The 14,057-nt window shown below is 37.1% G+C and overlaps 1 protein-coding gene across 1 annotated transcript in view; it reads right to left on the reverse strand.

The window, feature by feature from the left end:
* Positions 1 to 14,057, reverse strand: part of LOC150077006 (serine/threonine-protein phosphatase PP1-beta catalytic subunit) — an 88,516-nt gene that overhangs the window by 51,597 nt on the left and 22,862 nt on the right. The window contains exon 2 of the mRNA XM_090386687.1: positions 5,667 to 5,798. Within this exon, the coding sequence (XP_090242813.1) occupies positions 5,667 to 5,798 (132 nt within the window). The remainder of the gene's footprint in view (positions 1 to 5,666; positions 5,799 to 14,057) is intronic.

Consider the following 14,057-nt stretch of genomic DNA (forward strand, 5'->3'; position numbering starts at 1 on the left):
GTTTACAAGAAATGGCAGTCTAATGCGGGATCACCCCAACCGAACGCAACACGACAGGAATGAAGAAAAGATTCTGAAAATGTATTTTTGTTTTTTATATCAGTGAAGAGGAAACGCATTTCACCATAATAATGTAAAAACCGGCACAATTCCAGCTATTGGTATTATTGCAAATGCTATTAGATCGACTTTACTACCAGTTCATAACAGAATCCACTAGCAGAAATGCAAGTGGAAGTTCCTTTTATTGTTTTATGGTAGTGACCTCCAGAAATGTGCTTTAGTAAAATGTGAGCCAGTGAGGTGTTAATAGTGTCTCTGCCATTACGGTGTTTATTCAGTTGCTACACGTGCGCAGCTTTGTTTATGTGTATCAAGCGTGCCTCCTCATTTTGTAATTGTGCTTTATTCCCTAAAAATGAGTAAAATATTTAAAAGGTGTGAAAAGGAAGCGTCCTGGTGAAGACACTACAGATTCAGAGAGAAAAAGAAATGCAATATGGACAGAGGTGAACTGGGTCAAAAATTCTTATCGGGGAAAATTTGTGGCGGCCTCATACTAGCGTTTATGGCCAAAATCACACCGGCCTCCATTGTCTTTTGGCCTCCGGCCCACCGGGGTTTCCTGGTATGGGTTATGGCCAGTCTGCCTCTGTCCATAGAGAAAAAAAATATGAAATTCTGATATGCTTTTAGCAAAATGAAAGAACATGTGATATTGCACGTGCTATAGGCTTAAATGAGGCAATGCTGAGAATTAGAAAGAATGCAGAGAGAAAAAAAAAACACAACTTTCATAGTAGGAACAACTCAAATTGTAACAAAATCCATTAGATCAAGACACAAAGAATTGGAAGAGATGGAATGGCTGACATCTGTTTGGATAGAAAATCAAACAAAGAATAAGTTTGCTTACGATAGAAGCAAAAGCATTAACAATATTTTATTACGTAATAGTCTATTTATTTTGTTTTATAATGTTTTGGTTACAAATGTGTGTTCAATCTTGGGTGGTCAGCACCTAACCCTATTTTTCCCATAGAGCCTGTTATTTATATTGCACGAGGGTTTCTGGGAACACAACTATTGTGCTATACGAGGACGGACTGTACTTTACATTTGTCAATGTTAAACTTCAGTTGCCACTTTTCAGCCCATCTGCCTAACTTTTCTAGATTCTGTAGCAGTAACATACTGTCTTTAGTGTCATTAACAACCCTGCCAACCTTTGTATCATCTGCAAACTTGGACATTAAGCCTGATATATCTGGGAGAATCTGCTAATAACATTAATCCATGTAAAGCAGTGTCCATTTATTACCACTCTCTGCCATCTCCCACTCAACCGTCCCTTTATCCATTGCAGTAACTTGCCCTTAATGCCATACCGTTTGAATTTGAACAGCAGTCTTCCATTTTCAACATTTATCAAAAGCTTTCCTTAAATCCAAGTACAGTCAGTCCTCGTACAGCACGATAGTTGTGTTCCTAGAAACCCTCGTGCAATATAAACAACAGGCCCTATGGGAAAAATAGGGTTAGGTGCCGACCACCCAAGATTGAACACACATTTGTAACCAAAACATTACCAAACACAATAAATAATCATAATAAAATATTGCTAATGCTTTTGCTTCTATCGTAGGCAAACTTGTTTTTTTGTTTGATTTTCTATACAAACAGATGACAGCCGTTCCATCTCTTCCAATTCTTTGTGTCTTAATCTAATGGATTTTAATTACACTTTGAGTTGTTCCTGCTATGAAAGTTGTTTTTATTTTCTCTGCATTCTTTGTAATTCTCGGCGTTGCCTCATTTAGGTCTGTAGCACGTGCAATATCACATGGTCTTTCATTTCGTTCAAAGCGTTTCGCAATTTCATATTTTTTCTCTATTGACAGAGGCGGACTGGCCATAAGCCTTACCTGGGAAACCCCGGAGGGCCGGGGTAATTTTGGCCATAAACCATAGTATGAGGCCACTATAAATTTTCCCGGGTAAGAATTTTTGACCCAGTCCGCCTCTGTTTATTGATATTGCTTTTCTTTTTTTCTCTGAATCTGCAGTGTCTTCATCAGGATGCTTCCTTTTCACACCTTTTAAGTATTTTACTCATTTTTAGGGAATAAAGCACAATTACAAATGAGGAGGCACACTTGATACACATAAACAAAGCTGCGCGCGTATAGCAACTGAATAAACAACACCGTAAAGGCAAAGATACACTATTAACACCTCACAATTTACTAGAGCACATTTCTAGGGGTTACTACCATGAAACAATAAAAACTATTTCCAGTTGCGTTTCTGCTAGTGGAATCTGTTATAAACTGGTAGCAAACTCGATCTAATTGCATTTGTGATTATACCGATAGCTGGAATTGTGTTGGTTTTTACGTTATTATGGTGAAATGGGTTTCCCCTTCACTGATATAAAAAACATAAATACATTTTCAGAATCTTCTCTTCATTCCTATCGTGTTGCGTTTGGTTGGGTGATTCTGTGTTCGACTGCCATTTCTTGTAAACACAAAGGCAAATCGTGCACAAGCGAATTCGGTTCGTGTTATATAAGATATCGTTCCCCTATTTATAAATCGTGTATGATCGAATTCGTGTAGTGTAAACACGTGTTATACGAGGACTGACTGTATATATATATCAAAATTATTTTTAGCACCCAGTTCCTTTGTGACCAAATCATAGTATCCAATCAAATTGACCAGACAAGACGTTCCCTTAACAAACCCATGCTGCTGTCTTGTCTAGACGATCCTGTATCACCTCCTTAACCAGTGACTCCATTATTTTCCCCAGAAAGGAGTTAAACTAACAGGTCTATAATTATTTGTGTCACCCTTTGAACCCCCTTTGTGAATTGGGGATACATTTTAACATCTCCAGTACATGGGGACCTCCCCCGACCCTAAGGATGCTCTCATAACCACGGCTAAGGGTTTGGTTACTCCCCTTGCTGCCTCCATTATAACTGGATAGATTTCATCTGCCCCAGGTGCTTTTTTATGTTTAAAAAATTTCTCCTCCACTTTGCTCTCAGTTATCACAAAATCACTTATCTCCCTGTTAGAGTTTGATAAACTTCTGGCATTCCCTTCCTTGAATAACTCCTCATCTGTGAATGTAGATGCAAAATACTCATTCAGTTTATCAGCTACTTGAGCAGGATCATCAATAGTCGAACCATCTACGTGAAGTGGACCAATCTGATTCATCCCCTTCCTTGTAGAGTTTACACAAGTAAAGAACTCTTTGCTGTTTTTCTTTGCATCCTTTTCGAAAGATTTCTCGTAATCTACCTTTGCATTCCTAACCTTCTTTGTGACTTGATTACAGACTAGCTTTTATCTGTTGTAGGCATCTGTGTCGCCTGATAATTTATATGCACCCATTCATTTTTCTTCTCTGCTATGAGCCTCATTAATTCGTCCGACATCCATTTAGGCCTGAACCTCAAACAGTATTTCTTAGTTGGTATGAAAAGCCTAGTAGCCTCCAAGGTTAAGTTCCTGAAGGCTTCCCATTTAGAATTCACTGGTGGCAACATCAGTTGATCCCACTCTATAGAATTTGTTTGTTTGTTATTTGGTTTTTAGGAGCATTAGCAACTAAGGCCATATTGCTCAGGGGATATGCGGTGGTATTCCCTGACCTTTCCGCATCCTCCGTATTTGGTGGTCATGGGCTCAAACCCCGGTCTAATCAAGAAGCATGTGCTACACACTGCTGCTCCTTCCCACCTGGCTACTGAGGCGCCGGTGATGACTGGGAGATAAGCCTGACTCCTAACCTTTCTTGGTGCAAGCACATAACCAATGGTTTTCTCTGCATAAAAAAAAAAAAAAAAAAATCTAGGTTCTCTCATTTTTTATCGGCGCTATTTTTCTTTTGAACAGCTATTGAACCTATACAAATCATGAAGCTATTGCACTATGGAATACTGATCCTATATCTGGGGGCACCCAAAAATCTTCATTTAAGCTCCGGCCCCTCTCCCTCACATTACAGGAACGTTTAGTTTTGACGCATGCCTTTTCTAAAGATACAGTCAGTCCTCGTATAATACACATTTACACTACACAAATTCGATCATACAGAATTTGTAACCAGGGGGACGATGTCGTATATAGCACAAACCGAATTCGCTTATGCACGATTCGCCTTTGTGTTTACGAGAAATGGCAGTAGAACATGGGAATCACCCCAATTGAACGCAACACAATAGGAATGAAGAGAAGATTCTGGAAATGTATTTATGTTTTTTATATGACTGAAGATTTCAGTGCAGGGAAAACACATTTCACCATAATAACGTTAAAATCCACAATTCTCCAGCCATTGGTATTAAAACAAATGCAATTAGATCGAGTTTACTACAGATTTCACTTGCAGAAATGCAACTGGAAATTGGTTTTATTGTTTTATGGTAGTGACCTCCAGAAATGTACTTTGGTAAAATGTGAGCTACTGAGGTTATAATAGTGTGCTTTTATGGTGTTGTTGTTTATTCAGTTGCTACACGCACGCACGCAGCTTTATGTGTATCAAGCGTGCCTCCTCATTTTGTAATTGTGGTTTATTCCATAAAAATGAGTAAAATACTTGAAAAAGGTGTGAAAGGAAGCGTCCTGGTGAAGATACTACAGATTTAGAGAAAAAAAGAAAAGCAATATCATAGACAGAGGTGGACTGAGTCAAAAATTCTTACCAGGGGAAAACTTGTAGCAGCCTCCTACTAGCGTAATGGCCAGCCCACCTCTGTCAACAGAGGAGAAATACGAAATTGTGAAAGGCTTTGAATGAAATTAAAGAAAATGTGATATCACGCGTGCTACAGGCCTAAATAAGGCAACGCCGAAACACACAGAATTGGAAGAGATGGAACGTCTGTCATCTGTTTGGATAGAAGATCAAACAAAGAACAAGTCTGCTAATGATAGAAGCAAAAGCATTAGCAATATTTTATTAAGTAATAAAATACGTAAGTATTTTATTGCGATTATTTGTTGGTTTGGTTACAAATGTGTGTTCAATCTTGGGTGGTCGGCATCTAACCCTATTTTTCCCCATAAGGCCTGTTATTTGTATTACACAAGGGTTTCTAGTAACACAACTATCGTGTCATACAAGAACCGACTGTATTTCCATTGGGAGCTGTTCTTTCATCTCTTTCTTCCAAAGACCGAATGTGTTCCCCCCAACTAGCAGACATCCATTCACAGAACAACTACAAACTCATTAAGCCGACGTTTTTTCTTCATCATCTGTCTCACCTACTTCAGTTCTTTGGAACAAACCTCCTTTGTACACATTTCTTGAAAATTAGAGAAATTCAAGTCCAGCACCAGCAAGTAATTTTGACCTTCTCAATTTTCAACCCAGGCAATGTACCTCTACTGTAGGTTGCAATACCTTTTGTGGTTTGTCTCAAAAAAAGTTTCACAAAAGATTTTATCAACATAACTAGTTTTCATCAACGACCCATTTATGGAAACTTCCTGTATAAATAAACAAAATAAATCATCATATTTTTGAATATTTATGCCTGATAAGCAGAAATATATTATTATTTCAGTTAGACATTTTAAAAGAAATGAAAGCAACAAAATTCATATAAATATTTTTACATGCTGGTCTTAAAAACATACCACATATCTTAAGAGGGGCCTCCAATTCAAGCAATATTGGCTGGCTGAGAAATATTTCCCTAGACTTGAGGCAGAGGCCACGGACCTCAGCTTCAGTAAGCTGCACAGTCTTGCCTGGCCGGCATCCACGAACTATAACAAATAAATGGTACATAATCTGGAGATTATAAAGTATGGAGAGAGGAATGAAAGAAATTCAAATTTATAAATCATGTCTGTAATTAATCTAATTAGTAAGCAATTTATTAATTTTTGTGTGTTAGATATAAAAGTGAATAATTTACTAATATCAATTTTTATTTTTTTTTAGCAGTTTTCAGCCTAAATCAAAATCAACTTCTTGAATATCTACTCACCAATTCCTTTAATGTCAATCTTTGGGTAATTCTCCAATGAGCAAAGAAAATTTAACTAAAATTTTTAGCTAAAAAACCAGTCTACTACTTCTATTGTTATCGCAAATGACACCGAGATTTCTATACAAAAAGTTCCTATAATATCACGTAACTTCAAATTTAATAACAAAGCATATCATCCCCCACCATCCAGGACCTCTACTAATGGGGATGGGTAGTCATGCACCTGGATTTCCACGTGAAACCCTTTTTTTTTTCTCTCTCCAAAAACAGCTTAAAAAACCTTTAAGCTGTTCTAAATCTACAATTTTCAAATTCCCAAACTATTACTGTAATATGAGGGAAGGGTGGGAATGTTCCTTCTATCCTACTTCTCTTTCTCTTCGCCTACTCAAAAGCCTCCCATCATGCTTCTGAAATATGGCAATGGAATGTGCCCAGACTATAAAAGATGGCATATGACACACGTTCACTCTCCTTTGAAGATGGTATTAATGAAAAGCCGTCATCAGGCTTCAGGAAATCATCTTCCTTTATACTTATAATTACTTCGCCCATGCACAGATTTAGGATCAAAGCTTGTTTTCATTCCTTCGTCCTCCTACTAGACATATCTTATTTTAATGCTATTCAAATTACATCTCACCTGGATGCAACCGTTACTGAAAAAAATCTCAGGTAAGAAAATTTTTCTGCCTAAAAATATATTTCTTAAATTTAATATTCCGAAAATAGCCTATACTATCCTATTTGGAAAAAATTCACAAAACTGATTTTAAATTCAAAATGACAACACATATCCACTACAAGAGAAAATCACAATAAATTATTAGCATTTGTCCAACTTTATAAAAATTAACGGGTCTTGACTACACAAGTTGTCTGTGCAATATGTTAAAATTCAGTTGTCACTTCTCAGCCCATCTGCCGAACTTTTCAATATCCTGTTACAGTAGCACACTGTCATTAACAATCCTGCCAACCTTCAATCATCTGCAAACTTAGATATTAATCCAAATATACCTTCATCAATATCATTGATAACCATACAAAACAACAGTGGGCTCAACACCAAACCCTAGAAGACTCCACTAATAACATTACTCCACAAAGGGCAGTGTCCATTTATTATCACACTCTGCCATTTCCCACTCAAGCATCCCTTTATGCACTGCAGCAACCTAATGCCATATTGCTCCGGGGATATGGTGGTCATTCCCTGACCTTTCCGCATTCCTCCATATTTGGTGGTCACGGGCTCGAACCCCGATCTAATCAAGAAGCATGTGCTATACGCTGCTGCTCCTGCCCATGGAAGATTGCTGTACAAATTGGAGAGGCGTCTCCATAGCCTACCTGGCTATGGAGGCGCCTCTTCAATTTGTACAGCAATCTTCCATATGTAACAGTATCAAAAGCTTTCCTGAAATCCAAGTTTATGATATAAAATTATTTTTTTGCATCCAGTTCCTTTGTGACCACATCATAATATCCAATTAAATTGATCAGGCAAGACCTCCTTAACAAACCCATGCTGTATCTGAAGTATAACTGCAGTCTTGTCTAGATGATCCTGCAAGGTTCTTTAACCACTGACTCCATTATTTCCCCCAGAACAGAAGTTCAACTAACTGGTCTGTAATTACTCGTGTCATCCTTTGATCCCCCTTCGTGAATTGGGGATACATTTTCACATCTCCAGTACGAGGGGACTTTCCCTGATATCCAAGGATGCTCTCATAATTAAGGCTAATAATTTGATTCCGTCCACTCCAGGTGCCTTTCTTATGTTTAACTTTAAAAATTTCTTCTCCACATTGCTCCTAGTTGGAGTTTAATAAGCATCTGGCCCTCTCCTCCTTGAATAACTCCTCATGTGTGAATGTAGATGCAAGATACTCATTCAGTTTGTCAGCTATCTGAGCAGGATCATCAACAGTCAAACCATCGATAAAGTGGGCAAATCTGATTCATCCCCTTACTTCTAGAGTTTATATAAATAAAGTCTTTGCTGTTTTTCTTATCATCCTTTGCCAAATTATAAGACATTCTAATTTACTGGCCCACTCTATCCCTCTGTACAATTGTTCATTGTACTCATTAGAGCTATAACACACTCCTACTCTCATTTTTGCTTTCCCAGTGCTGCTTATGTCACACCAAACTGAAACATTGCACTGTCCATCTATATGAAATGGATATACTTCCTTAGATTTTATGTTTCTTAACTAACAGCATAAACCCTCCTCCCTTCCTATCCTTACTGTACACATTGTACTCCCCATATTCCAATTCAGCACTGTTTATATCTGTGTGTAACCATGTCTCTGATAACCCAACAATATCTGCCTTTGATGTCTCGACCAGGACTTCAAATTCAAATTTATTTACTATATTCCTGGCATTGGTGTACATGCACCCGTTCTTACTCTTAGTTACCCTCACAAAGCCCACATATTTATTTGTTCCATGACGACTCCAAACAGTCCCCAAAACTGCCAGCACCCCACCTGCTGCTCATTCTAATAGAAGCAGTGCAAGGATTACTTTCATCCCTGCCTGCAGCTACTGTTAATCTTTTAGTCGGTGAACCCCCCCCACCTTTTTGCCCAAGCTAGCAGTTTCCCAACCCACCTAACACTGCTTCGATAGCATCAGCAAATACCCCTGCACCATTTCTATTTAAGTGTATCCCATCCCTGTAGAAGCAGTCTGTCCTCTTAACAAGCACAGACCATGATGAGAAAAATTCTACCCCATGAGACTTGCACAATCTCACCAGAGCTGAATTGATTGACATGGCTCTCATCATGTACTCCCTCCTATCATGTCTGGGCAGAATTGCAGACACTTTCAAATTTAACCCTAACCCAGAACCTTTTTTCAACATTGACCTGCACTTATCTGCAGATCTCCTACTCAATGTCATTAGTGCCAATGTGTACAACAATATCACCCTTTGTTCCCTTAAAAGATGATATCTGCTCTACAATGTAATCAACTTTTGCCCCTCACAGACATACTCCGGTCCTATTCAGCCTATCCTTTTTACACAATATTTTACCAGTCTCTATGACAATCGAGTCACTGACAACACCCAGCTCCTGTGGGACCAGCGCATTCTGCCTTGGAGATTGCCACTGTGTTGCTTGATGCAGAAGAGTGAACTGTGGCATTGAGTTCGCCAGCTGAGAGCTTGATGGGTCCTCCCACTTTAATACTTTTGAGGGCATCTACCCAACTCTTCAAACTCTCACAGGTGCCCACCGGAATGCTGAGTTGGCGCCTAATTTCTTAACACTCTCCGCACCTAGCACATACACAAAGACCCCCTCCTTGGTTAATGTCCTGTTCCAGAAAGTCCACAATTCACAAGCAGCACATTTTTTTAGCCTGTAATGCATTGGAAAATTGCCCCACCACGGTTCTCCCCCCAAGTCACAACACTCCTGCTACTTCTGCCCATTGCTTTGCTACTCTAGTCTGGGACATGATATCAGATTGAATACTATTGATTAACAATGAAAATTAATAAGATTAATAAATTAATTATCAATACTACACTATCTAATAGATTTCCAAATGAAGTGAAACATATTATGCTATCTAGTTTTAAGTTAGAGCTACCTATTTACCACAATAAAAAATTTGAATTCTCTACCACTGTATACTATAACAATGGCGGCAAGATTCGAACGAAACAAAGGTTTTACATATATTAAGTATTAACCTACAAAATCTCTATCTAAATTAAAAATAACAAGCGTAACTAGAACTATAAAGCTACTTATAAAATACGATATAATATGACAATTAAGTAAATAAAATGGCAAAGTCTTCAAAAAAAAAAACATGATTTTTTGGAGCTTGAAATTAACTGCTTGCACTTGTAATGACATTCAACAGCATGTTTCAGTTTTGCAAACTGCTGAGGGTGTATTCGCTTTTATAACTGATGAGCTAAGTCAACAGCAAGAACTGTTATTATCAAGAGTAGACAGGGTTCTGTGTTGATTAATTACCCAAAAAAATGTTTCGATAAAGGAAACCCTCTGTAGCAGAAAATCAGAAAACGATGCATTTATGGATAAATACAAAAGCAATTTCACAAAGTTTTTTAAAAAATCAAGTGATAATGAATGTGAGCTGTCAACAAATCAAGCCAGATTCAACCACAACGTTGCAGTTTCTGAAGTTAGAGCATCATAAAGATTCTGTAGTAAGTGTAAATCTAGAAAGTGAGAAAACAAATGAAAGTAGTGAGTTTACCAAATACGTTCAAGTTCAAATAATGAAAGTGCAGATAAATTTGAACAAACTTCCATTCATTCAGCAAGCTTCACAGGATTATCAAGATGTTGGAAAATGGCCTAAAAATACAAAATCCACAACAGACTTGCTAATAAGAATTGGCCTGAGACAAATAAGAGATTATAGTTTTCCCATAAATGTCAAAAAGAACAGAAACAGAAAATTCAATCCAACTTACTACTATCGAACGTTGCCCAATGGCAAAAAATATAATTGCGAATGGTTGGTACTTTGCAAATGTAACGTAAGGATGCAGTTTATTGCTTTTGCTGCAAATCGTTTTCTGAAATAAAAGTTACACTAACATATGAAGGTCTGAATGACTGGAAAAATATAAACTATAGGTTAAATGCATATGAAATTACTAAAGAACACTTGAGTGCTTATAACACCTGGAAAGAGTTTGTTGAATTGTTAGTGGAATATGACCCAGTATAAAACAACACTTAAGAAAGATAAGTAAAGACACTCATCAACATTTTGGGTAAAAACATTCAAAATGAAATTATATATATCTCTTAAACAATGCTATTAAGGAAAGTATCGTAAAGATACTTTTCTTCCCTTAATTGTTAACGGAATATGACCCAGTATAAAACAACACTTAAGAAAGATTATAAGTAAAGAAACTCATCAACATTTTTTGGGTAAAAATATTCAAAACGAAATTATATATATATTTCTTAAACAATGTTATTAAGAAAGTATCGTAAAGAGGTGGAAAAAAAGCATATATTATTCTATAATTGTCAAATGCACATCCGATCTTTCACACACTGAGCAAATGACAATAGTAGTGCACTTTGTAAATATGTTATCTGCTACAAATCATGAGGGAAGTTATGTAGAGATCGGTGAGCATTTTTTCAGATTCAAAAATATTAATGACAGCACTGGTAAAGGAATAACGGACAAAATATCTGAAGTTTTACAAAAGTACAAAGGAGGATCAAAGCGTGACAAGTAATTAGACCTGTTAGTTTAACTTCTGTTCCAGGGAAAATAATGGAGACACTGGTTAAAGAAGCAATGCAGGATCATCTAGAGAAGACTGCAGTCATAATTCAGACACAGCATGGGTTTGTTAAGGGGAAGTCTTGTCTGACAAATTTGATTGGATACTATGATGTGGTCACAAAGGAACTGTATGCAAAAAAATAATTTTGATATCATATACTTGGATTTTAAGAAAGTTTTTGATACGGTTGCACATGGAAGGTTACTGTACAAATTGGAGCAGTATGGCATTAAGCACAAGCTGTATTTATCAATGATATTGATGAAGGTATATCAGCTAATGTCTAAGTTTGCAGACGATACAGAGGTTGGCAGGGTTATTAATGACAGTAATGTTAGTACACTACTACAACAGGATCTGGAAAAGTTGAGCAGATTGGCTGAGAGGCACCAACTGAAGTTTAACATTGACAGCAAAATACTGCATATGGGCAGCAGTAATCCCAGTGTAACATACCAACTGTGTTGTACTACACTCAGGGTGTTGGAGAATGAAAAGGACCTGGGGGTAATTGTGCAGTCAGACATGAAGTTTTCTGAGCAGTGCAGATAGGCTGCAAGAGTAGCTCATGGTATTTTGTCAATGCTATACAGGAATTCTGCTAGTAGGAATAAGGAGGTGATGGTCTACTTCTATAAGGCAATGATCTGGCCACACCTTGAGTACTGTGTAAAGGCTGGAGACCTAATTTTAGGAAGGATGTAGAGCTGCTGGCACAAGTACAGAGAAGAGCAATGAGATTGGTGAGTGGAATAAAGGGTTGCTGTTACCAAGAAAGGCTCAAGTTCTGCAAATTGCAGCATCTGGAGACTAGGCACCTGCGAGGTGATCTAATTGAGGTGTATAAGGCCTTGAATGGTTTGAGCAAGCTCAATGGTGATGGGATTCTTTCTCTTGCTCAGATTACTCATCTGAGGGGACATAAATTCAAACTGAGGAAAGACAACTGTAGAATAGATGTGCTGAAATTTGCGGTTAGCCAGCGGGTAGTTAATAGTTGGAACCAACTTTCTTCTGTTGTAGTGGAGGTCAACACTTAAATAAGTTCAAGGCAGAACTAGACAAGCATTTGGAGTGAATGGATGGGTTGAAATGGGAAGGGTTTTTTGGCTGATGCTATATAAGCTTGCTTTCTTGCTTCATATACTTCTAGTAACGCAATCACCACGACACAACTGCCTTATGGCTCCATTCCTGTTAAGATGATATTGCTTACTTCTTTAACTATTGGTTCCATTATTTTTATCCATCCTTTTGCAAAAAGATGTTGAAACTATGGTACCACCTCTAGTACAAGGTGTCACAAAAGTCACTGTCAATTTGGCTAAATTAGATGAATTTCATAAAAAAATGTCCAAATGACATGTTATACACACATTTTTCTACAAAATATAGGTATTTACATCGTTCTACAACTTTTCACAAATTATCAATTATTATAATTTTCTTTCCAGACCCAAATATACGTATAATATTGCCAGTACAATATTTTTTTGACACTTGCCTTACTGAGCCTAATAAATAGGACTTTTGGAACACTTTGTATGATAATTCGGAATTTTTTTTTTTTTTTTGGCTGGTGCAGCATAAGCCTCAGGCTTCCTTGCACCATATGGCTAAAATAATAATAATAATTGAGTTAAAATACAGATTTTTCACCATAAATCCAGAGTTAGCAGAAATGTGTACCAATATTAAACAGCTTATATAGCAAAACATTCAGAATATTGATTTTTAAGCTGTTTTATTCAGTAGGGACCAGCAATTTAAAAAAATAACAGAAACTTGGTCAAAAATTGGAAGAGTCGGCAGTTATGCATGTGAAGGCTTTTAGTATTAGCTACATAGAGTAAGACCCCGTATTCGCGGGGGATATGTTCCAACACCTATTGTGAATGGCTGAAACCGAGGACATAAGCGAACACCTGCTGACCCCATATATAATGTGATTTTCTTGTACATACATATGTATAATAAAGTTTAATTGATAAGTGAAACACACAATAAGACATTACCAACATAAAATACGGCACTAATAAAGTACAGCAGACTCTCGATTTACCGGGACACTTCAAGACTCCAAATTAAAAAAAAAAAAAAAAAACCAACCAGAAATCACAAAATTCAAGTAATAACTAGAATAGGTATAAACAGATATTTTGCAAGTCGTAAATACGCGACAAGAACCGGCGTTTAAGGCATCATTGGGAGATTAGTGTACCTATTATCTTGCAACCCCCGCTGTCTTCACACCTACCACTCAAAACAAACAAGGAAAAAAGAGACCAAATGTTATAGTTTGATTTAGTGAGTCACGTCGATTGTTGTGCTCTGTCACACCGCAAAAGGAAAAATTTTGTTTCGTTATTTGTCAGGGATGTTGGATTTTTTTTTTTTTTTTTTTTTGTTTAGAAAGTGCAAAAATGATGGGCAAATGCAACAGTTGTGCTTTCAAATTAAACAAAAACTTGAAATTATTCAAAAGTTTGAAAACGGTGCATCCATTAAATCTCTAAAGAACCATTATAATGTTGGTGACCAAACCATATGAAATCTTGTAAAAAATAAAGGGAAGCACCGTATTGGACACCCGAATAGTATGTGTTAAGTGTTCAAGGAAGTCACTAGCTGTTTCTGAACTAAAAATTAAAATAAATAATAAGATAAACTAGCTTTGTAGTTTACCTCCATGTAGATAAAACACCC

Source organism: Mastigoproctus giganteus, chromosome 12, assembly GCF_048544385.1.
Source record: "Mastigoproctus giganteus isolate SK-2022 chromosome 12, ASM4854438v1, whole genome shotgun sequence".
NCBI classification, from domain to species: Eukaryota; Metazoa; Arthropoda; class Arachnida; order Uropygi; family Thelyphonidae; genus Mastigoproctus; species Mastigoproctus giganteus.